This window comes from Ursus americanus, chromosome 24, assembly GCF_024610735.1.
Source record: "Ursus americanus isolate L20-20 chromosome 24, mUrsAme1.1.p, whole genome shotgun sequence".
Lineage (NCBI taxonomy): Eukaryota > Metazoa > Chordata > Mammalia > Carnivora > Ursidae > Ursus > Ursus americanus.
Window position 1 is genome coordinate 34,048,319 of NC_142150.1, and position 24,820 is coordinate 34,073,138.

General features: G+C 38.4%; 3 protein-coding genes across 3 annotated transcripts; all 3 read right to left on the minus strand.

The window, feature by feature from the left end:
* Positions 1 to 933, minus strand: LOC123785284 (olfactory receptor 5M3-like). Its single transcript, XM_045787011.2, has one exon. The coding sequence runs from the start codon at positions 931 to 933 to the stop codon at positions 1 to 3; it is 933 nt and encodes a 310-aa protein (XP_045642967.2).
* Positions 934 to 10,609: 9,676 nt separating this feature from the next.
* Positions 10,610 to 11,542, minus strand: LOC123785285 (olfactory receptor 5M3-like). The gene has a single exon (XM_045787012.2). It carries the CDS (start codon positions 11,540 to 11,542, stop codon positions 10,610 to 10,612), a length of 933 nt encoding a protein of 310 aa, XP_045642968.1.
* A 3,504-nt stretch (positions 11,543 to 15,046) lies between these two features.
* Positions 15,047 to 20,298, minus strand: LOC123785286 (olfactory receptor 5M3-like). Its single transcript, XM_045787013.2, has 2 exons — positions 20,290 to 20,298; positions 15,047 to 15,982 (listed from the first exon to the last, which is right to left on the minus strand). Exon 2 carries the CDS (start codon positions 15,977 to 15,979, stop codon positions 15,047 to 15,049), a length of 933 nt encoding a protein of 310 aa, XP_045642969.2. The 5' UTR covers positions 15,980 to 15,982; positions 20,290 to 20,298.
* Positions 20,299 to 24,820: the final 4,522 nt, after the last annotated feature.

Sequence of the window (24,820 nt, forward strand, 5' to 3'; positions counted from 1 at the left end):
TTATTTTGTTATACACGTTCTGCTGATCACTTTGCTCATGGCCTCTTTCACACCTTTATTCCTCAGGCTGTAGATCATGGGATTCAGCATGGGGATCACTGTGGTATAAAACACAGCCACCATTTTCCCCTGCTCCACGGACTCCTCTGTTGGACGTCTGAGATACATGAATATGAGAGTCCCATAAAATATGACGACAGCTGTCAAGTGGGACCCACAGGTGGAAAAGGCCTTCTGCCTCCCTTCCGCTGAGTGCATCCGCAGAATGGCAATGAGAATGAACAGATAAGAAATGGTCACCACAGTCAGAGAATATGTGAAATTAATGCCTGCAAGTATGATCATCGTATATTCTTTTACAAAGGTCCCAGCGCACGCCATTTTGATGAGAGGTGGGTCCGCACAATAGAAGTGGTTGATCTCAATATTCCCACAGAAGGACAAGCCATATGTCCACAGCGTTGCGGCCAGACTAGTCAGAAAACCATAGATGTAAGGGAAAGAAATCAGTCGCACACACACAGCCCGAGACATTTTGCTGCTGTACAGCAGAGGTTTCCCAATTGCCATGTACCTATCAAAGGCCATCACAGCCAGAATGAAAACTTCCACATGGACGAGGGCGATGAAGAAGAAACACCGTACCAGACAGCCGGCATAAGAAATAGTTTTTGTCTCGGATAACAGATTTTCCAGCATTTTGGGGGTCACGTTGGAAGAAAACCACACATCCACAAATGACAAATGACTGAGAAAAAAGTACATGGGGCTGTTAAGCTGTGGACTGACCTTAATTAACACGATCATGCCAATATTGCCCACCACGGTGACAATATAGACCACGAGAAAAATGATGAAGAAGAGGACTTGCCATTCCTGATGACTGGTCAGTCCCAAAAGAATAAACTCTGTCACCTCAGTGAAATTGAGCATTTTCTCAATTCTAAGTCAACATGGGGTAGAAATCTCAGTGGTAACTAGGAGGAAATAAATTTTAAAAGGAGGTGCTGTTTATTTATTCATTTATATCTTTATCCATGCCTCTTTTTTCTTCCTTTTTTTTTTAACTTTATTTATTTATTTGTCAGGAGGAGAGAGAGAGAGCACACAAGCAGGGGGAACAGCAGGCAGAGGGAGAAGAAGGCTCCCCGCTGAGCAAGGAGCCCAAAGCAGGACTCCATCCCTGGAGCCTGGGATCATGACCTGAGCCGAAGGCAGGTGCTTAATGGACTGAGCCAGCCTGGCATCGCAATGCCTCTTTTTTCTATCTTTATTCGATCTCTGTTACTGCACTTTGCTGTTCCTTATAGCGAATCGTTTCTGAAGACTTGCTATGTAGTGGGCTCTCTGAAAGTTACTGAGATGCCCTAATACATGACAGTTACACCAAATATTGTGATTGAAACATACTAGTACTAAATATTGTGCTTACCCAAACTTCCAAGACTACTTCTTTTTTTTTTTTTTAAGATTTTATTTATTTATTTGACAGAGATAGAGATAGCCAGCGAGAGAGGGGACACAAGCAGGGGGAGTGGAAGAGGAAGAAGCAGGCTCCCAGCAGAGGAGCCTGATGTGGGGCTCGATCCCAGAACGCCGGGATCACCTCCTGAGCCGAAGGCAGACGCTTAACGACTGCGCCATCCAGGCGCCCTTCCAAGACTACTTCTTAAACATCTGTTTTTTCCAATAGTGACACGTGTGGTACTTTCATATTTTAAGGTATTCATGAAGGGTTATAATTCTCTTCCTAACCAAATGCAAAAATAACTTTTTACCCCATCATTTTTTCATTATAAACATATTCTTCATGATTAGGGATGGAAGCCACTTAACTAAATAATTCACCAGCCCTAAGTGTCAAAGAAAATATTATTTTTAATCTAACGTTATGCTTGTAGTCATTTAAATTGAAGAGAAACAAATTGATCACGTTGGTCATCAAAGCCAAGTATAAAGGGGTAAACTACTTACACACATTCATACATTTAGACATATTCCTTGGATGTGGAGTCTTTGGCATTTCTAACATATAATTATAATTTGCTATATATTATTGACTACTACATTCTGGAGATTCAAACATATGTAAAACAAATGCAAATAAACTTTGTACAACCACGGTATATTTTTGCAGACTTCTAGGGGAGTCAGAAAATAAGGAATGATTCACTCTACTTTGGAGATCCAGTGGAGCTCTGGGAAACTTTCTTGGATATTTTTGCAAACTTATTTTCAATTTATTTAGTTTTGAATGTTTATTTTACAAATGTATGTGTTGTGTCATAGAAATCTTTTCCCAGAACAAAACCATTTATACATGTTCCCTGGATGTGGACTCCTCGGCATATGTAACGTGTAATTATAATCTACTAAATATTATTGACAATTATGCTCTGGAGACTCAAAGATAGGTAAAACAAAGAGATCAATGTCACTACTTATAGTGGAATTTTGCAAACAAACTTTCTACAACTATGATATACTTTTACAGAGTTATAGAGGAGTCAGAAAGTAGCGAATGACTTGCTCTACTTTGCAGATCCAGTGGAGCTCTGGGAAAGCTTCTTGGATATTTTGCAAACTTATTTTCAATGTATTTAGTTTCAAATTTCTATCTAACAAATATATATGTTATATAAACATTTTCCCAGAACAATATCACACAAATTATTTTCCTGAAAACACACTACTGTCTTGTACAATGTTAATAGATATTATGGAGAAAAATCTATTGCTCATTTGTCAAATAATAATGAGAAATCTTTGTATCCTATCAGTCTCTTTGAGTTACATAATCTACCTAGTAAAGTTAAACTATGAGAAGTTCTGTTGGAAAGAATTCTGTTATACCAACCAGGCTGTCATTTACTTAGCTTGAAAATGAGAAAGATAAAGAAAGAGAGAAAATGAGAGAGAGATTCCATCAGCCAACCAGGCTGTCATTTACTTAGCTTGAAAATGAGAAAGATAAAGAAAGAGAGAAAATGAGAGAGAGATTCCATCAGCATCATGAACATTCATGTTCTGCAGAACTCAGAGTGTTTCTACTCAATAGGAATCCTGAGAAAGCTTTTCAATGGGATGATGAATTTGTTGGAGATGGTGTTATATTGTGTCCTCTAAAGTTTAAGTGTCATTTCTAGGGCTAGTGATTGTTTCCAAGACCCTTGTTTTAACCTCCAACATTACACTTTGTTCAAGATAGTTTGATGGACCATATCCGTTGTTATCACTGGGTAGTAACCAGAAAAGATAAGGGCAGGCAAGAAGATACATTCCTGGCCATAATGAAAACAGACTCTTATCCACAAAGGTAACTTCCACCCACCCCACTTGGAAAGAAAAATTTTCTCAGGAGAAAGAAGGAAGCTGCCAAAAGAATAGATTAGATTGAGACTATATGACTCCAGAGCCTCAGGAAAATTCATGAAAACTTGGGGAATTAACTAATCTCTTAAACATTTTAAAGAATAATAACAGTTCAAGTTTTCTCAAATTGGATAAACTGCTTTGGAATATATTTTTGGATAGGCTGAAAAATCTGTTACAGAGTTAATAAATTAATCTCTAAAATCCTTTGTTTTATGATATGCAGAATGTCTCACTTCCTGTGTAATGTCTGTGTCTCCCCCTACCTACCCCTAGCCCTAGGGCCTCATGCTACCTTTATGGGACTCATTCTCTCCTAGAAGAGTATTCCAGTGGTCAATGTGACATAATATTTAGATTGAAGCATACGTAGATACACAGGGATAAATTAAAGCTTCGAGGAAGCATGTGATCACATTGAATTATAGTTGCACATCAATCCATTATGCACAAAGAAGTTTCCTTTAACTTATATTAACATCAGAAATAAAGTATATTAAAGCCTAAACCACTAGCACTCACTGTGTGATGGTTCACTCACTATTCACAGCATGTGTATTAAGACATTGGCCAAAATTACTTACCTACCCACTTATCATTCTTATCACAAAAGTTTAATTATCATTTTAAAGGAATATATTTGTGAGTCTAAAAAATAAAAGATGATGTGAAATATCTGGGTAGAAAGTAGTAATAGGAAAATATATTTTGTTTTGGGTTTGTTATTCCAATTTTCTCAAATATGCACAATAACGGTATGTAGCACTTATACAATTTCCATAAAACTAAACAATGCAAACAAAATCATAAATCAGTCGCATTACAACTGGCAACTAAGTGACTATGATGGGCGGTGCTGATTCTCTCTGGACAGGGTGGGGTAAATGTGTTACAAACTGCTACTGTGCCTGTGTACCTATTACCCCTGGTGGCTGAGTCCCTCCTACCACTATTGTTCTCCATAGAACTTCTGTGCAGTTGTTCTGACATAAACCTAATGTTAAATTAATCTTAAGCATTGAAGTCAACTAAAATTATAAACTGCTTTTATAGCCTTGTCTTCCAGCCCTAAAAACAATTGTTTGCATTTTGGGGGGAAAATTAATATCAAGCAGGATGAGAACTTTACAAACTATTTCCCCCTTTTGTTGGACAGATGCTCTGTAATGTGTTGCTCTGTTCTCTGGTTTGGACATGCTCTTTGAGGGTCTGGGAGGGGGAGGCAATGAGTTTTGAGTATTTCTCTCAAATGTGCTGCAGTGTTACTGTGAGCTGCTTGTCCTCATCTACGGTCCGCGGGAACAGGAGCAAAAAAATAGATGGTAGAGACTAGATCACAGATACATATACTTGTTTATATATATAAAACCTTTGGGAGAGAGGAAATCCCTCAACAAGAAGAAGTTGAATCTTTAATGTTGGACAGATTCATATGTAAGGGAAATTAATACAAATATATTTCAGACACCCTTGTAGGTGACAGAGGAAACACAACGATGAGGAGAGGTTCTAATCTGAGAAGTGATAACAAACACATCAACAGATCGGACTGATCTCTGCATCAACGGGATGTGCCCGTGACTACCTGTGCTTTTCATCCTTATGCATTTTACCTAAGGTTGGCAATAGAAGAACTCTTACTTGCAAAGTCAGATCTGCTCTCAGGGTATCAGGGATGATACAGCACAATGAAAGGGTATAAAAGATGGTGGTGAATGGACTTCGCAAAAGCTACATAGGTGAACATCTGAGAGGTGGTTCCCCAGCTAATAGAGAGCAATGGTGACATCAGGAGGGGGTGGAGTGGTTGGGCCTGATCTTAAAAAGAATTAGGCCTGGGATGTGGAGAAAGGGGATCCCTCTTACACTGTTGGGGAATGCAAGTTGGTACAGCCACTTTGGAAAACAGTGTGGAGGTCCCTTTAAAAGTTAAAAATAGAGCTACCAGCCATTGCACTACTGGGTATCTACCCAAAAGATACAGACATAGTGAAGAGAAGGGCCATATGCTCCCCAATGTTCATAGCAACATTGTCCACAATAGCTAAATTGTGGAAGGAGCTGACATTCCCTTCAACAGATGACTGGATTAAGAAGATGTGGTCCATATATACAATGGAATATTACTCAGCCATCAGAAAGAATGATTTCTCAACATTTGCAGCAACATGGATGGGACTGGAGGAGATTATGCTAAGTGAAATAAGTCAGGCAGAGAAACACAACTATCATATGGTTTCACTCATTTATGGAACATAAGAAATAGGAAGATCGGTAGGAGAAGGAAGGGAAGAATGAAGAGGGGGTAAACAGAAGGGGGAATGAACCATGAGAGACTATGGACTCTGGGAAACAAACTGAGGGCTTCAGAGGGGAGGGGGTGGGGGATTGGGGTAGGCCGGTGATGGGTAGTAAGGAGGGCACATATTGCAGGGAGCACTGGGTGTTATACGCAAGTAATGAATCATGGAACGCTACATCAAAAACTAAGGATGTACTGTATGGTGACTAACATAACATAATAAAAAAGTATTATTAAAAAAGGAAAAAATTAAAATTAAAATAAAAAAAAAAGAATGAGATCTGGAAAATAGGGGGTTAGGGGACCTCATTAGCACTTCGAGGATTTTCCTCACCATCTAAAGGCAAAAATGCATACGCAGACTTTCCATGCTGTGTCACTCTGTCTTTCAAATTAAATTACTAATAAATATAGATTTTTCCCCCCCAAGATCAGGCATGAGGAAATATTCAGTATTCCAGTTAAAGAATTCTGTTTCTGGGGCACCTGGGTGGCTCAGTCCTTAAGCGTCTGCCTTCAGCTCAGGGCGTGATCCCAGCATTCTGGGATCGAGCCCCACATCAGGCGCCTCCGTTGGGAGCCTGCTTCTTCCTCTCCCACTCCCCCTGCTTGTGTTCCCTCTCTCGCTGGCTGTCTCTGTCAAATAAATAAATAAAGTCTTTAAAAAATAATAAAAAAATTAAATAAAAAAATAAAGCATTCTGTTTCAGTCGTCAGACTTCTGTTGAATTCTGGCTCCATGATGTAAGAACTTGAACTGGTTTTATACTTGTTTTCTTTGTCTTTAATTTCTCTATGCCTTAACATGATGTAACTGCAATAATAACAGTCATTTCATTGTTTAATCATAAGTATGAAAAGACCTACTACATATTCACACATAATAAATATACAGGGCACAACTATTACTAAATGCACTCCTGGAAATTATAGCTTCCACAAGTAGCTTATCATAATCAAATAATCATATCTCTCTAGAAAATCTCTCCAGGGCACCTGGGGGCTCAAACGGTTGAGCAACCAACTCTTATTTTGGCTCAGGTCATGGTCTCAGGATTGTGAGATCAAGCCTGGCGTTGGGTTCTGTGCTCAGCAGGGAGCTGTCTTGAGTTTTATCCCTCTGACCTTTCTCTCTCTCTCTCTCTCCCCTCAAATAAATAAATAAATCCTTTAAAAAAAAATAAAATCTGCCTCATTTTCTCTCTCTCTCTCTCTCTCTCTTACTTCCCTCCCTCCTATTTCTCTGTCTCTTCCACATGCACAAATACACACCTTCACACACAGATAACATGTATGGAATGATTAATGTTAATTATGAAGAATGAAAGAAGATAAAATCTAAGATGCAAATTTAATCTGACAGATCCAGATAGATCTATTTTTATACCAACCTGAGAATGAAGAGAAATATTCCCAGTAAGAATGCAGAAGTGAAAACAAATGCTACATAAGAGATGATAAACATTGTATACCAGGCAAAAGAGCGCCTGGAAATCCACAAGAGAAGTTTCCTTTAAATGTTTGCCTTAGGGAAAAAAAAAAAAAAAAAAGGAAGAATGAAGAAGAACCAGTTAAAAAGCTTTGCCTACAAAGGACCCTGGGGGCAATTACCTCTCTAGAGGAAGAGTCCACTGTTGAGTTTTGTTGTTGTTGTTTTAATAGCCGATTTGCACAATTTGCCTTTTCCCCAAACTCAAGTTATTTTTAATGTGTCCTGGGATCAAATAACACAGTTTGCTCTGGGTTTGCATCACTCTCAACTGGGTGATGGTGTCACTCATTCTGCGCGAGGCAATCTCGTGTTCTGCATCCTCGCTCTGTGCTCCTGGGCTTTTCCAGTGAAAGATGAAACAAGTAGCATCATTCCCTACAACGAACACTGTGGCATATCAGAGCAGGAAAAATATATCTGCTTCACATCCTTCATTTTATAAAGAAGGAACATGACAAATTTAATAATAGCTACAATAAAACATCTATTACATTTGCACGTGCTAGTTTAACTTAATGCTCATCACTACCTCCGAGATCACTATATGTGTATATATATATACATCCATATACATCCCTTACATATGTCTGTATGAATACATGTATGTGTTTGTGCGTATGTATATGCATGTATATGTTTTATCTACTTGTGGAGAATGCATTAGGTACCATTTACAGTAGTAAGCTGACTCAATAAAAGAAGAAGAGAAAATTTAAAAGACAATTTTTCTGACCCAGTGCTCATCATATCATCCAGCTACCCCATCCCCCCATCCACCTCCCTTTCTAGAACCATCAGTTCCTTTCCTGGAGTCAAGCCTCTTATGGTTTGTCTCCCTCAATGATTTCTTCCCATTTAGTTTTCCCTCCCTTCCCTTACTGTCCTCTGCACTATTCCCTATGTTCCACATGTGAGTGAAACCATATGATAATTGTGTTTCTCTGATTGACTTATTCACTTAATACCTTCCAGTTCCACCCATGTCGATGTAAATGGTGGGTATTCATCCTTTCTGATGATTGAGCAATATTTCATTGTATATATGAACCACATCTTCTTTATCTATTCATCTGACAATGGACATTTTGGCTCTTTCCACAGTTTGGCTATTGTGGACATTGGTGCTATAAGCATTGGGGTGCAGATGCCCCTTTTTTTCACTACATCTGTATCTTTGGGGTAAATACCTAGTAGTGCAATTGCTGGGTCATAGGGTAGCTCTATTTTTAACTTCTTGAGGAACCTCCATACTGTTTTCCACGGTGGCTATATCAGCTTGCATTCCCACCAACAGTGGAAGAATGTTCCCCTTTTTCCACATCCTCACCAACATTTGTTTTTCCCTGTCTGGTTAATTTTAGCCATTCTGACTGGTAGGAGGTTGTATCTCATTGTATGAGTATGTTTAAAGAACACACTTCCAAACTAAGAAGACGAACAACAAGCTTTAAACAAAAGATGTAACCTATAAACTAACCAGTCCGTTCATATAATTAGCAAATCTTTAGTAACTGCTTCTTATATGCAGAGTTTATAATACTGGTGTTACAGTCATGATGAAGACAGAAATGGTTTCTTCTCTCATGGAGTTTAATGTACAGGGAGATCACATTCTTAGATAGTTATTAGAAAAATAATTGCTTCAGTACAAAAAAATATATGAATTCTGTAAAAGAGAAATAGATAAAACAAAGCAAAAAAGAATTAAAATATTATTTCAAATGCCCAAGGAATATGTTGTCACATTTGGCTTCACGAAAATTCAAGCATAATTAAATTTTAATAAAATGAGGAAATTTTCTGGCTATCAGGAGACTAGGTTTGACAGTGTGGGTCAGGATACAGCCGTGTAGAGAAAGGAGTTCTGCCGTTGGAAAGGTAGGCAGTTTGGATATATAAAATTAAATGCAGTAAAAGTGGAAATAATGTAGTACAGTAAGACAGCCCATAATATTATAACATATAATATTAAAAATGATTTAATCATGGCAGTTATTTTATGTGACAACAAGTTGGATTCTAAAGAAAATTCTTAACTAAGAACTCCTGGAAAGTGCAATCAAGTTGGCTACTCGGAAACACACACACACACAGAACACACAAATATACACACACATACATGTATATACGTGTGTAACACAGAGGTACACATGTGCATGCATATAAGATTATAGGTTTTGTACATCACAATCACATTTAGCAGTTCCTGCCTTGAAATCTTGATTTAAAAAAAAAAAAAAATTTGAAACTGAGGCAATAGTATTCTTACAAAAGAAAAAAAAGGATAGATCATGTGTTATATATGGAATGATGATGTGTTCCCATGAAAGTCTGATAGGAAACATATGACAAGATACATAGGCAGGGTTAGAAACACAAAGGGTCCCCCTAGTTTCTTACTGCCACCAAACCCGATTGTGCTATTTTAAAAAGCATAAAGGAAAAAAGAAAAAAAGACAGAGTAAATCTATCTCTACATCTTCCCCAAATTTTCTAAATGTAACTTGTTGCAATATATTTGTGGAAACAGGTCCCAAATTCTAAAACATCACTGAGATTGTGTTAGCACCTTCTGATAGTCATCGTAACCAAAGGCATAAATCGATCTTAAAGGGATACCATGGGATATCAAGTACGTTCACAGACAAATGAAGTTTATTGAAGTAATTATCAAATATTTAAAATGTAGGGGCGCCTGGGTGGCACAGCAATTAGGCGTCTGCCTTCGGCTTAGGGCGTGATCCTGGCGTTGTGGGATCGAGCCCCACATCAAGCTCCTTCGCTATGAGCCTGCTTCTTCCTCTCCCACTCCCCCTGCTTGTGTTCCCTCTCTTGCTGGCTGTCTCTATCTCTGTCGAGTAAATAAATAAATTCTTTTAAAAAAATATTTAAAATGTAAACACTCATCCAGCATATAGTTACATCAATTACCATGGTTACATAGATTTATAGCATAGTCTACGTAAAATATCTGATTGTCAGGGATGTTGTCTCCAATTATAACAATGCCTCATGGTGAAATTATATTGAAATTGAAGCGTTTAAAAATAACAACTTAAATCTCAAACCAGTACCCATTCTAGGTGCAAAAAGAGACCATGTCAGTTCATTTAAAACCATACTCAAACAGTAATTTGTGAGCTGTTGAGAAGCCATGAACAAACATTCCCAGTCACAAAAGAAACCACCAAATTGGACAGTGTGTGAAAGGGAAAGAATGGACCCTATGCCCACACATCTTCTCATCTCAGATCTCATAGACCCAGAGAGTCTGGTGGACAATATGCTTCCCTTACCCTTGCGCCCTCACTCCTGTCTCAATCGTGTTTTCTGTGTCTATTTATTGAAAACATAAATGACAAGTTATCTCAGAATTATTTGAAAGTCAATTTACACTGCTTCTATTGAACCGTGGGTCTCATCCTACATTTGAAGTGTCTGTTCTACTTAATCAAAAATGTTCTACTGACTGCTTTGCTCATGGCCTCCTTTACATCTTTGTTCCTGAGACTGTAGATCATGGGATTCAACATGGGAATTACCGTGGTGTAAAACACGGCCACCATCTTGCCCTGTTCCACAGACTCTTCCGTTGGACTTCTGAGATACATGAAGAAGAGGGTTCCATAAAATATAGTGACAGCTGTCAAGTGGGAGCCACATGTGGAGAAGGCTTTCTTTCTTCCTTCTGCTGAGCGCATCCTCAGGATGGCAATGAGGATAAATACGTAGGAGACGATAATGACGAGCAAGGAATAGGAGAAGTTGAGACCTGCCAGTGTGCGCATGGTGTATTCTTTGACGAAGGTTCCTGCACAGGCCATTTTGATGAGGGCTGGGTCTGCACAGTAGAAGTGGTTGATCTCAATGTTCCCACAGAAGTACAAACCATGGGTCCACAGTGTTGAGATCAAACTAATGAAGAAGCCATACATGTAAGGAAAAGAGATCAGCCGAATACAGATGGTCCTTGACATTCGGCGGCTATAGAGCAGAGGGTTGCCGATCGCCATGTACCTGTCAAAGGCCATCACGGCAAGGATGAACACCTCCACGTGGACAAAGGCAATGAAGAAAAAGCACTGCACTCTACAGCCAGGGTACGAAATGGTTTTGATCCCAGCTACCAAATTTTCTAACATCTTTGGCGTGACATTAGAGGAGAACCGCACATCGGCAAAGGATAAGTGGCTCAGGAAAAAGTACATGGGGCTGTGGAGCTGGGGACTGATCCTGATTAATAGGATCATGCCAATGTTCCCAATCAGCGTGATAATGTAAACCAGTAAGAACACCACGAAGAAAAGGAGTTGTAATTCAGGACGGTTGGTTAACCCCAAGAGAATAAATTCTGTCACATCAGTAAAATTGAGCATTTTCTTAAATCTGATCCAGGTAAAGATGCATTTTATCTAATAAAATAAAGAGAAATCAGAAAACACACAGACCAAATACACCTGTTCTTCGTGTATAATGTCATTTCTTAACCCATTCTCTTTCAATTCCTCGGCTAGTTTCCTTTTACTTCTCTCTTCTTTCTCATGCATTTTCCTTAGCAGTGTCTGTTTCTCTTATACATGTATTGCTACAGGAGATTTTGTTTTAGGGAAAAGAGGAATATAATATAAAATTACAGAAATCTACGGACAGAACTTACAGTAGTTATTCTTGCCTATAAACAAAAATTTCAGAAGGATGGGCACCGGGGTGGCTCAGTCAGTTAAGTGTCCAACGCTTGATTTTGACTCAAATCATGATCTCAGGGTCATGAGATTGAGCCCCACATTGGGCTCCACACTGGGTGTAAAGCCTGCTTAAGATTCTCTCTCTCCCTCTCCCTCTGTCCCTCCCCGACTCCCTCTCATTAAAAAAATAATAATAATGATAATAATAATCCAAATGGAGAAATTTTGTTCTTGCTATCTCCTGAAAAGAAAATACCTTTTAACACCAGTCACACATTTTAAGATGTGCATACATTTTATCTCTTCACTAGATTTATAGAGTTTTGAAGGTCTATAATATAGTAGAAATTTACTCAAAGCCACAAAGAAATGCTATTTCATAATCAGAAAGTTCAGTGTCCATTATGAATCTTATAAATTGAACTGTTTATCATAAAAATTATTTAATAAAATTGCATAAAATGGTTTACTATAAACCAATTATCCTTATCCAAAAAAGATAAAATCTTTTAAAATATCACATTGATTTAGAGATTTTTACAGCTTTGAAATTCAACCTATTTGAGAATTGAATCATTGCCAGCCATTTGTCCATACTACAAGCAAATCTAGTAAGAATAAATTCAAGCATCACCTCCTCTTTTTAGAATGTTCTTCTCCCTTGGGTCTGGAAGCATTAACAAATTCTATAGCAGCTTCTTTTTTCCTTTCTTTCTGTCTTAGATCTTTGAACAAAATAAGAACAATGAAATACATCAATTCCATCCCTGCAGATAGGAAAAGGTTTAGAAAAGTTTGGGGGCCAGAACACTTTCTTCTTGCTTAAGGTCTCTAGAGTTGACTTCCGTTGCTTGAAAGGAAAAAATTCAGACTCCTAATATTATCTAAAATGTCCATGTTTATTTTTCTATATTGAAGTCATCTATTTTCCTTAAGAATGTCCCGCAGGAAGCTACTATTCGAATATGAATGCTGAGGAACGGAATGCCATAGGATTGCTTTGAGGGTGAGTTGAGTTAATATTTAAAAAGCACTTACATCACTGTGTCTTATAGGCCAAGCTCTGACTCAAGTGTTCACTTAACCATCACACAACCCTATTGCATTTGGTCCTTATCACTATGGATAATGGCAAACTTGTCAAGGTTAGTATACAGGATAATATTATACACAACCCCATGCTCTGATTACAACAACACAACAAGCACAAAACATGTGCTGTGTAGTCAACTGGTTGAGTTCCAGTTCCGGCTTTAGCACTTTCAATCCGACTCAACCGGGAATATTACTTAATATTTTGGGGTTTCAGTTTCTTCTACTGCAAACGGGGTTTCATAAATGGGCAGGACTATTTGGAAGATTACATGGAATAAAGTGTGCTCTCTGCATAGCGTTATAAACAAGCCATATCAAGCCCTCAAGAAATGTGAGCTCCCAGTCATGTGAAATGAAGAATTCTAGAGAATGCCATTCAGTATGTGCTGATTCCCTTATCTTCTTGGCTCATTACTTGATCACTTTTATAAATCACAGCACCAGAAGTCCTAAATGTCTACACCTTCCAGGTAATTGGCATTCTCCCTTCCATGTAGGCATTTATAAATCATAAATCTAATTTGATAATATTCGTGTTTGCCCAAATAAGTAACAGAGCGTTCATGGTTATACACACTCCCAGAATAAAGACACCTACCAGCTACAGGGGAACAACCGTCTTTACAAGGAATATTCGTGGCTCTTCTGGTGAGTAACGCAGGCAGAATTTACAGTATTTGTTTGTTAACTCCATTTCCCTAAGAGACTGCACAAACAGGTGAAGGGGAGTCAATTACTTTGTTAGATCATTTTTCTCACTGCCGGAGTCCCCTGGAGAAATCACAGCTGGCACGGTGAAGATCGAACATGAGAGCTCACCACTGTGAAGCCTTTTCTCCTTTACGTTGAGGCTCAGCTTTTTCCTTCATACACCGGAAGTCTATCCAGTAACAGTGACGTCAGCCATGGATGCTCAGATGGCATTCTGTTTCCCATGGTGATTTTCAGCTTAACCAGGTTTTCTGAGACAGTGTCTTCCACAGCATTGTCCCAACTTTGAGTCACAATTCTGTTACCATGTCACTTTGCATTATGGGCTGACTCCTGTTTCTCTGAAATCTGTATGTCAAAGTCCTGACTCCCCCTACTTCAGAATATGATGTGTTAGAAGGCAAGGTTTTTGAAGAGAAAATCAAGGCCAATGAGGTCCCAGGAGTAGGTCTCAATCCAGGATGACTTGTGTCCTTATAAGAAGAGGAGATTAGGACACAGACACACGCAGGGTGAGGTCCATGACAAGACACAGGGAGATGACAGCTTCTGTAAACCAAAGGAAAGTCCTTAAAAAAAACCAGCATTGCTGGCACTTTGACCTTGGATTTCTAGCCTCCAGAACTATTAGGGTTAAATTTCTGTTGTTTATGCCTCACAGTCTGAGGTATTTTGCTATGGCAGCCCTAGTAAACGACCATAGTCTGTGTACTGCAGATAAGCAGAATGCTTTAATAATGGAATGAAGAGAGACCACCAATTTTATGTCATACTAGAAAATAAATATACTGTTATTTTTTTCTGCCCCCATTTACTCTCCAAATAGGCAAATCAATAAGTATTTCCCGAACCCACCCATTCCATTTTTTCTTTCCTTTTTTTAAAAAAAGATTTTATTTATTTACTTGAGAGAGAGAAAGAAAGAGTGAGAGCACAGAGAGAGGGAGAAACAGACTCCCTGCTGAGCAGAGAGCCTGATGGTGGACTCTATCCAAGGACCCAGGATCACTACCTGAGACGTAGGCAGACGCTTAACATGACTGAGCCACCTAGGTGCCCCCATTCCATTTTTTCAAATAAGGAACACAAAATCTTTTCATTCTAGCTAAGTATTTGGACACTTTCCATTAGTGTACCTGTGAACACTGGTTCCAGTAACCTTTTCAATTAATTACTTCTTTAAGTTTTAATTGATCCTTACAACCTACATCAAAGAATTGGATTCATCTCCTTTTTTCCCCTCTCATTTTGAGTCTCTCTTTTGTTTTTATTTTTAATGCACTAAATCTTTAGGTTCTGTAAAATGTCTTGAGCGATATGCTGAATCACAATCTATTGACATGACAGATGCTTATGAAACACAGACGACAATATTCACTGAATTTTATTTTATTTTGTTATACACGTTCTGCTGATCACTTTGCTCATGGCCTCTTTCACACCTTTATTCCTCAGGCTGTAGATCATGGGATTCAGCATGGGGATCACTGTGGTATAAAACACAGCCACCATTTTCCCCTGCTCCACGGACTCCTCTGTGGGACGTCTGAGATACATGAATATGAGAGTCCCATAAAATATGACGACAGCTGTCAAGTGGGACCCACAGGTGGAAAAGGCCTTCCGCCTCCCTTCCGCTGAGTGCATCCGCAGAATGGAAATGAGAATGAACAGATAAGAAATGATGACCACTGTCAAAGAATATGTCACATTAATGCCTCCAAGAATGGTCATGGTATATTCTTTTACAGAGGTCCCAGCGCACGCCATTTTGATGAGAGGTGGGTCCGCACAATAGAAGTGGTTGATCTCAATATTCCCACAAAAGGACAAGCCATATGTCCACAGCGTTGCGGCCAGACTAGTCAGAAAACCATAGATGTAAGGGAAAGAAATCAGTCGCACACACACAGCCCGAGACATTTTGCTGCTGTACAGCAGAGGTTTCCCAATTGCCATGTACCTATCAAAGGCCATCACAGCCAGAATGAAAATTTCTACGTGGACGAGGGCGATGAAGAAGAAACACTGTACCAGACAGCCAGCATAAGAAATAGTTTTTGTCTCGGATAACAGATTTTCCAGCATTTTGGGGGTCACGTTGGAAGAAAACCACACATCCACAAATGACAAATGACTGAGAAAAAAGTACATGGGGCTGTTAAGCTGTGGACTGACCTTAATTAACGCGATCATGCCAATATTGCCCACCACGGTGACAATATAGACCACGAGAAAAATGATGAAGAAGAGGACTTGCCATTCCTGACGACTGGTCAGTCCCAAAAGAATAAACTCTGTCACATCGGTGAAATTGAGCATTTTCTCAATTCCAAGTCAATATTTGTCATAAATCCTAGTGATAACTGGAAGGAAATAAGTTTACAAATCAGGTATTGTTTACTTATGAATTTATATATTTTCCATGCCTTTTTTATCTTTCTTTATTCAATGTCTATGCCTGCACTCTGCCATTCTTTACAACAAATCTTTTCTGAGCACTTGCTATGTCAGAGGCTCTCTGAAAGTTACTGAGATTACCTAGCACATAACAGTTATATCAAATATTGTGATTGGAACATGCTAGTACAAAATATTGTGTTTAGCCAAATTTCCAAGACTACTTCTTTATTATTTTTTTAAAGATTATTTATTTGTCAGAAAGAGAGAGAGCAAAAGCAAGGGGAATGGCAGGCAGAGGGAGAAACAGACCCCCCGCCTCCCTGCAGAGCAAGGAGCCCAATGTGGGACTCGATCCCAGGACCCAGGGATCAAGACCTGTGCTGAAGGCAGTCCTTTAGCAGACTGAATGACCCAGGTGTCCCTACCTTTTTCTTTTTGAGATTTATTTATTTATTTATTTCAGAGGTGGGGAGGAAGAGAGCACAGATGAGTTGGGGATGGGCAGAGGGAGAAGGAGAGAGAGAATCCACAAGCTGATTCCCTGCTGAGCATGGAGTGAGATGCCGGGCTCAATCCCAGGACCCTGAGATCATGACCTGAGCCAAAATCAAGAATCGGAGGCTCAGTTGACTGAGCCACCCAGGCACCCCTCCAAGACTATTTCTCAAACATCTGTTGTTTCCAGTACTGGCATGTTTGGTACTTTCATATTTTAAGATATTTATGAAGGCTTATACTTCTCTTTTTAACCCAATGCAAAAAAAAAATTTTTTTTAACTCATCACTTTTTCATCATAAGCATATTCTTCATGATTAGGAGAATGGAGCCCCTTAACCAAATAATTCACCAGCCCTAAGTGTCAGACAAAAAATTATTTTTAATTTAACCTCATGCTTGCACTCATTTAAACTGATGAAGGACAAACTGATCATGTTGGTCATCAAAGGCAAGTATAAAGGGGTAAACTACTTATATACATTCATACATTTAGACATATTTCCTGGATGTGGACCCTTTGGCCTATCTCACATGTAATTATAATCTACTAAATATTATGACAATTATGTTCTGGCGAGTCAAAGATAGGTAAAACAAAGAGATTAATGTCACTACTTATACTGGAATTTTGCAAACAAACTTTCTACAACCATGATATATTTTTACAGAATTATAGAGGAGTCAGAAAGTAGGGGAATGATTCGCTCTACTTTGGAGATCCAGTGGAGCTCTGGGAAAGCTTCTTGGATATTTTGCAAACTTATTTTCAATGTATTTAGTTTCAAATTTCTATTTAACAAATGTGTTTGTTGTATTATATAAACATTTTCCCAGAACAATATCACACAAATTATTTTCCTGAAAACACTAGTGTCTTACATGATATTAATAAATATTAAGGAGAAAAATCTACAAGTGCTCATTTATTAAATAATGATGAGAAATCTTCATATCCTGTCCAGTCTCTTAGAGATACACAATCTGCCCAGTAAAGTTAAGCTATGAGAAGTCCTTTGGGAAAAAAATTATGTTATAATTAGCCTAGGTAGCATTTACTTAGCTTGACAATGAGAAAGATAAAGAAAGAGAGAAAATGAGAGATTCCATCAGCATCATGAACATTCATGTTCTGTAGAATACAGAGTGTACTTCTGTTCAATAGGAATTGTGAGATAGCTTTTCAACGGGACAATGAATTTGTTGGAGATGGTGTTGTATTGTGCCCTCCAAAGGTTAAATGTCATTTCTAGAGCCAGTGATTGTTTCCAAGACCCTTGTTTTAACCTCCAACATTACACTTTGTTCAAGACAGTTTGATGGACCACTGCTATCACTGGGTAGTGACCAGAAAAGATAAGAGCAGACAAGAAGATAGATTTCTGGCCGTAATGAAAACAAACAGACTCTTACCCACAAAGGTAACGTCCACCCACCCCACATGGAAAGAGTAATTTTCTCAGGAGAAAGGAGAAAGCTGCCAACCAAAGTAGATTAGAAAGTATGAGTCCAGAATCGCAGGTGAATTAATGAAAACTTGAGGCATTATGTAATAGCTTAAACAGTAACGGTATGTAGCACTTATACAATTTCCATAAAGCTAAACAATGCAAACAAAATCATAAATCAGTCGCATTACAACTGGCAACTAAGTGACTATGATGGGCGGTGCTGATTCTCTCTGGACAGGGTGGGGTAAATGTGTTACAAACTGCTACTGTCCCTGTGTACCTATTACCCCTGGTGGCTGAGTCCCTCCTACCACTATTGTTCTCCGTAGAACTTCTGTGCAATTGTTCTGACATAAACCTAATTTTAAACTAATCTTAAGCATTGAAGTCCACTAAAATTATAAACTGCTTTTATAGCCTTGTCTTCCAGCCCTAAAAACAATTGCTTGCATTTTGGGGGGAAAATTAATATCAAGCAGGATGAGAACTTTACAAACTATTTCCCCCTTTTGTTGGACAGATGCTCTGTAATGTGTTGCTCTGTTCTCTGGTTTGGACATGCTCTTTGAGGGTCTGGGAGGGGGAGGCAATGAGTTTTGAGTATTTCTCTCAAATGTGCTGCAGTGTTACTGTGAGCTGCTTGTCCTCATCTACGGTCCGCGGGAACAGGAGCAAAAAAATAGATGGTAGAGACTAGATCACAGATACATATACTTGTTTATATATATAAAACCTTTGGGAGAGAGGAAATCCCTCAACAAGAAGAAGTTGAATCTTTAATGTTGGACAGATTCATATGTAAGGGAAATTAATACAAATATATTTCAGACACCCTTGTAGGTGACAGAGGAAACACAACGATGAGGAGAGGTTCTAATCTGAGAAGTGATAACAAACACATCAACAGATCGGACTGATCTCTGCATCAACGGGATGTGCCCGTGACTACCTGTGCTTTTCATCCTTATGCATTTTACCAAAAGTTGGCAATAGAAGAAATCTTACTTGCAAAGTAAGATCTGCTCTCAGAGTAGCAGGGATGATACAACACAATGAAAGGGTATAAAAGATGGTGGTGAATGGACTTCGCAAAAGCTACATATGTGAACATCTGAGAGGTGGTTCCCTAGCTAATAGAGAGCAATGGTGACATCAGGAGGGGGTGGAGTGGTTGGGCCTGATCTTAAAAAGAATGAGGTCCTGAAAACAGTAGGGGGGTAGGGGACCTCATTAGCACTTGGAGGATTTTCCTCACCATCTAAAGGCAAAAATGCATGCACAGACTTCCCATGCTGTATCACTCGTTATTTCAAATTAAATTACCAATAAAAATGGAATTTCCCCCCCAAAACAGGCATGAAAATATTAAGTGTTGCAATTAAACAATTCCATTTCTTGGGGTGCCTGGGTGGATCAGCCGGTTAAGCATCCAACTCTTGATTTCAGCTCAGGTCATGACCTCAGGGTCCTAAGATGAAGCCCAGCATCTGGCTCCGGACATTCTTTCCCTCTCTCTCTCTCTCCCTCTGACCCCACTGGCTCTCTCTGTCTCTCTCTCTTTCTAAAATAAATTAAAAAAATCTTTTTAAAAAAATTAAAAAAGAATTCCGTTTCTGTTGTCAGACTTTGCTTGAATTTTGGCTCCATGACTTATAAACTCAGGCTGCTTTTGTACTGATTTATTTTCTCCTTAATTTCTCTATGCCTTAATATGATGTACCAGTAATTATAATACTCATTTCATAGTTTAATTATGAGTATGAAAAAGAGATATTATATATTCACACAAAATATATACACAGGGGACAATTATTATTAAATGCACTCCTGGAAATTATAACTTCCATTAATAGTTTGTAATAATCAAATAATCAAATCTCCACAGAAAATCTGTCTTTCTCTCTCTCTTTTTTTGTCTCTTCCCTCCTATTTTTCTGTCTCTTCCACATGCACAAATACACACCTTCACACACAGATAACATGTATGGAATAATTAAGGGCAATAATAAAGAATAAGAGAAGATAAAATTTAAGATGTAAATTTAATCCGACAGATCCAGATACATTTTTATACCAACCTGAGAATGAAGAGAAATATTCCCAGTAAGAATATAGAAGTGAAAAGCAAATGCTACGTAAGAGATAATAAACATTGTACACCAGGCAAAAGAGAACCTGGAAATCCACAAGAGAAGTTTCCTTTAAATGTTTGCCTTAGGAAAAAAAAAAAAAAAAAGGAAGAATGTAGAAGAACCAGTTAAAAAGCTTTGCCTACAAAGGACCCTGGGGGCAATTACCTCTCTAGAGGAAGAGTCCACTGTTGAGTTTTGTTGTTGTTGTTTTTTTTAATAGCCGATTTGCACAATTTGTCTTTTCCCCAAACTCAAGTTATTTTGAATGTGTCCTGGGATCAAATAACAGTTTGCTCTGGGTTTACATCACTCTCAACTGAGCGATGGTATCACTCATTCTGCACGACGCAATCTCGTGTTCTGCATCCTCGCTCTGTGCTCCTGGGCTTTTCCAGTGAAAGATGAAACAAGTACCAACATTCCCTGCAATGAACACTGTGACATATCAGAGCAGGAAAAATATATCTGCTTCACATCCTTCATAAAGAAGGAACATGACAAATTTAATAATAGCTACAATAAAACATATATTACATTTACTCATGCTAATTTAACTTAATGCTCATAACTACCTCCTGAGATCACTATTATTATATTTATTTTACAGACAAGAAATTAGACCTCAGAGAGTTTCAGTGACTTGCTCAAGGTCACACTTCTAATGAATCAGGGACGAGATTCCTGATTGCAGACTTTGATTTCAGAATTTACACTGTTACTCTTCTCACCCTATTGTCCAAAAGCAACTACTAATTGGGCAAATCAAAATCTCCATTTCTGATTCAAAATGACTCTCATTTCCACTATACGACTGGTATATATAATGCATTCTATAGAGTATATTCTTTCACGGTCTTTATGAAATGTGTGTTCATAAAGATGTTCTTTGCACAGCCAAAAAATGTGGGTATTTCAGTGATCCATGCATTTGATCACTTTACTTGAGTGCCTGGCAGCGCAGGCCCTCCAGGTTATTCCCTCTTCCGGCCTGACTGCTGCACTATAGTCTTAGGGCCCCACTTCAGTTCCTGCAACAAGAGCCTACTTCTGCTGACCGAGATCAGTGGAGGGAATTGCTGCTTTCCCCCCATATCCATCTTCCTCCCCCACTGCAAGAAGATTGTCAGTAGAGCAGTTGCCTTATTCATGGCCCTACCCAGGACCTATGTATCGTGCTACGTTTCGTTTTTAAGGCCAGCCTCTACAAGACACTAAATAACCTCATGTGATTCCTCTGGCCTTTATTTTAAGAAGTGGTTCTCAGTGTAAGAAGCCATGACAACCACTCCTTTATCACAGAGAAATCCAGATAGGACAACTGACACAGAGCAAGAAAGTGAGTTTTTATTATTCTAATTAGAATTCTCTCCAGACCACGAAGATTTTTTAATGCAATTATCTACCTATATGGGTCATGAAAAACTTACTTTCCTTTTAAACATTTCCTTGAGGGTCCCTATGTAAAACTAATAATCTCCTCCCCTGTATTTTCATACACCTTCGTACCTACTGCAGTAATTATCACATTGTGTCTCAGACAGCTTTAAGCGCTTGTTTCATAAGGCTGGGCAGTGAACAATTTGATACAAGACACACTGTCTTACTCATCATTTCATCCCTGATAATTACGTAACACTAAGTACTTTGTTAGGTGAATTTGCCACGTGCGGTAAAATATTCACAGATTTCTGGGGTTGGGAGCCATGGTTCTGCCAATGCCGAGCACTAGCGTTTTCTCCTCTTCTGCCTTCCAGACTCCTCACAAACTCCTCTTTGTGTCGATCTAATTTGGATTCAAATGAGGAAAAGACTCTGCAGCCCATCATTCTCTGCTCTCATGGAGTAGCACGTGCAATCTAAAACAAATTCCTTTTTTCTTCATGCCGTGAAATGATTACAGAACAATAGCGCTTCGTTGGACTGTGTCATTGAGGCACTTGGAATGTTTCCTTTTAAAGTATGAGCGAAAGAACAAGCACAGAAGGGAAAGAGCACTGCCGTCTTCAACTTACCGGTGTTTGCTTCGCCAGCCCGGGCTACAAAATAGCAAAAATGACGGAGTTAACATACCGAAGATTCACTGAAATCTAAATCAACACGTGATTTCTGTAGGCAAAATAAGTAGGTTGCAGCCTCATTTCAGTGCATGTTCAAGGGGCATCGTGAGACAAACTGAGGATAAGGGATCCTTAGCTGTGAGAAATTCATATGGGTGTTTCCTCAATATTCGACACCAAAATAAATGCAGATGCTTGAGGATAATAACCAAAGCGTAGCAAAACCTGGGATATGCTTGCTCTTCTTCCTGAGAGGTCCCTGCCCCAAATGAGACAACCGCAACGTAAATCAACTGATTAAAGTGTTTCCACTTTGTACAATGGGAGACAAAAACAACAACAACAACAGCAACAACAACAGCAAAACCCTATTTTTGCCTACAGTTGATGCACATAAAACTGAGCAAGACTAAAAGGCACAGGACAAGTGAATTCAAAATTATGAGAAGTAGAGTCTGTAGTATTAATATGCAGCAAAGTAGAATTAAGGTATATTTAATTATAAATCATTAAATAAAAGGGAAAATGTCCCTTAACTGATGAATGGTATCATCCGTAGTGAAGATACAATAATAGATATGATGGATGAATGATATAACACCAACTATTTAAAAAGATATTACTGCAAATTAAGATTGAATTTGAATCTTTAATATATTTTTTAGCTTTTTCAAAGGCAAACAGAAAAAAATAAGTATATAGAGATATGAAAAATTATATAGATTTTAAATGCAGAAATCTAAACTTTTCAGAAGGCATATAATATGCCAGGCTTCATCCTGAAACTTTGTACTTGCTAGTGATTCTCCAGGTTACAGTTTCCAAAGATCTGTTTGTATTTGCCCTCTTCTGATCCAAGAGGCTTGGATTCAAAGTGTCACTTCTCTAAGAGTCCTTTCCCAGCCGCTGAAATTGACACATCAGCACAACCCTCACTTCTGATGTTGCCAAGTCACTGTCTTTCACACTGCCTTGCTTTACCTTCTGCACAGTACTGACCAACAGCTGAAACATTTTATTATGTTTGTGTGCATGCCTTGCTATTGAAATACCCCATCTCTGAAACTTAATACAGGACGTTTCCTGCCTTGTGTATTGCTGAATCTTTAGTTTGTAGCCTCTTCCCAGTAACTGACATAGGTTGAATGAATGAAACATTTTAAACCAGGAGTAGCAATCACTATCTCCAGATAACAGCTCTGCAACAAACCTAGAGAGCAATCACTGCAGAATCCAAAGCAAGGACAGAAAGCTCCCAGGAAGAAAATGTGTAAATTATAGATCACCCACGGTTTTTCTCTGTAACAGGTATTTTCTAGTTCAGCGTGAATTTGGAAAAGAATGGTAAATTAAAAAAAAAAAAAAAGTAAAACAACTAGTAACGTTGAAAACCAAATAATTGTGCAAAAAGAGAATTACATTCATAATATTACTTGCAGTGTTGGTAACAGTATTAGTAATGTTCATAGTGTTATTTATATTATTCTTCAGGTAATACTAATGATATACTTAGAGTTATTTTAAACACACATATCAATCAAAGAAAAACTTCAAATGTGACCATACTGGAAAGATGAGGAGAAAGAACTGGTGGTTCGTGGGTAGGGATGCAGGGTTTGGTGGGAAAATTTTTATACTTTAACTTTAGTAAAAAGATGCAAATCAATCGTGCACATGTTTGCAAATCAATACATAGACATATAACCTATAATTTAAAATGAGTTAATGCCCAAAGACAGTAACAACAAGGTGTTATCTATGGGGAGATAGAGTGGAGAGAAGTGAGAAAGGAGTGTATATAAGCCTATACTACTATTTGGCATTTAAAACAATATATATGCTTTACATTAGCAAGTTTAAATAATTACAATAAGGGTATTTTAACTGAAAACATGCATATATGTAGAAATAGAAAAAACTAAAAACATAAAATCTCAAATATGATTTTTTGAGGGTCGTGGTGCTTAATTTCTTTCATATGCATTCACATGTTTGAGTTTTGTATAATTAATATCATTTCATCTGGAAGAGGCTACTCACTGCCACGGAAATAAGCAACTCAACATACGGTAGCAGCCTGTAAGACGGAGGGCACTTCTCATCCATCCCACATTTCTAGTGTGAGTTGGTGGAGGGCACTTTTCCACATGTCCTCACTCAAGAACCCACGCGTACAACTTAAATTCTAAATATTGCTGGTCACCAGGGCAAGGAAAACAAAAACAAAAACAAAACAAAAAACAAAACCACCGAGGGTTTTTCTCACAAACAATGAAGTGCTCAGCTGAGAAGTGTCACATATGAATTCTAATCTAACTCATTGTCCAGAAATAGCCACACCCTTCCACCTAAACCCAAAACGGGAGAAAGGTAAGGCTAGCATGGGCACAAAAGGCAAAGAAATTAAAATAACTAGTGAGCAAAAAAAATGACAAGTACAGACATGTCCATTTTCATAATGGAATTTTACTTCTCATGTTTGGATCTTTAAAAAATTACTAAAAGTTTTAAAAATGCAATGTTCCCCTCAATGTACCATATTTCTCATTCCACTATCAATTCCATCCTATAATGTTGGGAAAAGCTTTAGAAAAATTGGGGGGCCAAAAGAATAGTGATCGCTT

Bases quoted from the DNA above. Each gene is read 5' to 3' on its own strand.
- LOC123785284 (XM_045787011.2), bottom strand. From the start codon at position 933: ATGCTCAATTTCACTGAGGTGACAGAGTTTATTCTTTTGGGACTGACC.
- LOC123785285 (XM_045787012.2), bottom strand. From the start codon at position 11,542: ATGCTCAATTTTACTGATGTGACAGAATTTATTCTCTTGGGGTTAACC.
- LOC123785286 (XM_045787013.2), bottom strand. From the start codon at position 15,979: ATGCTCAATTTCACCGATGTGACAGAGTTTATTCTTTTGGGACTGACC.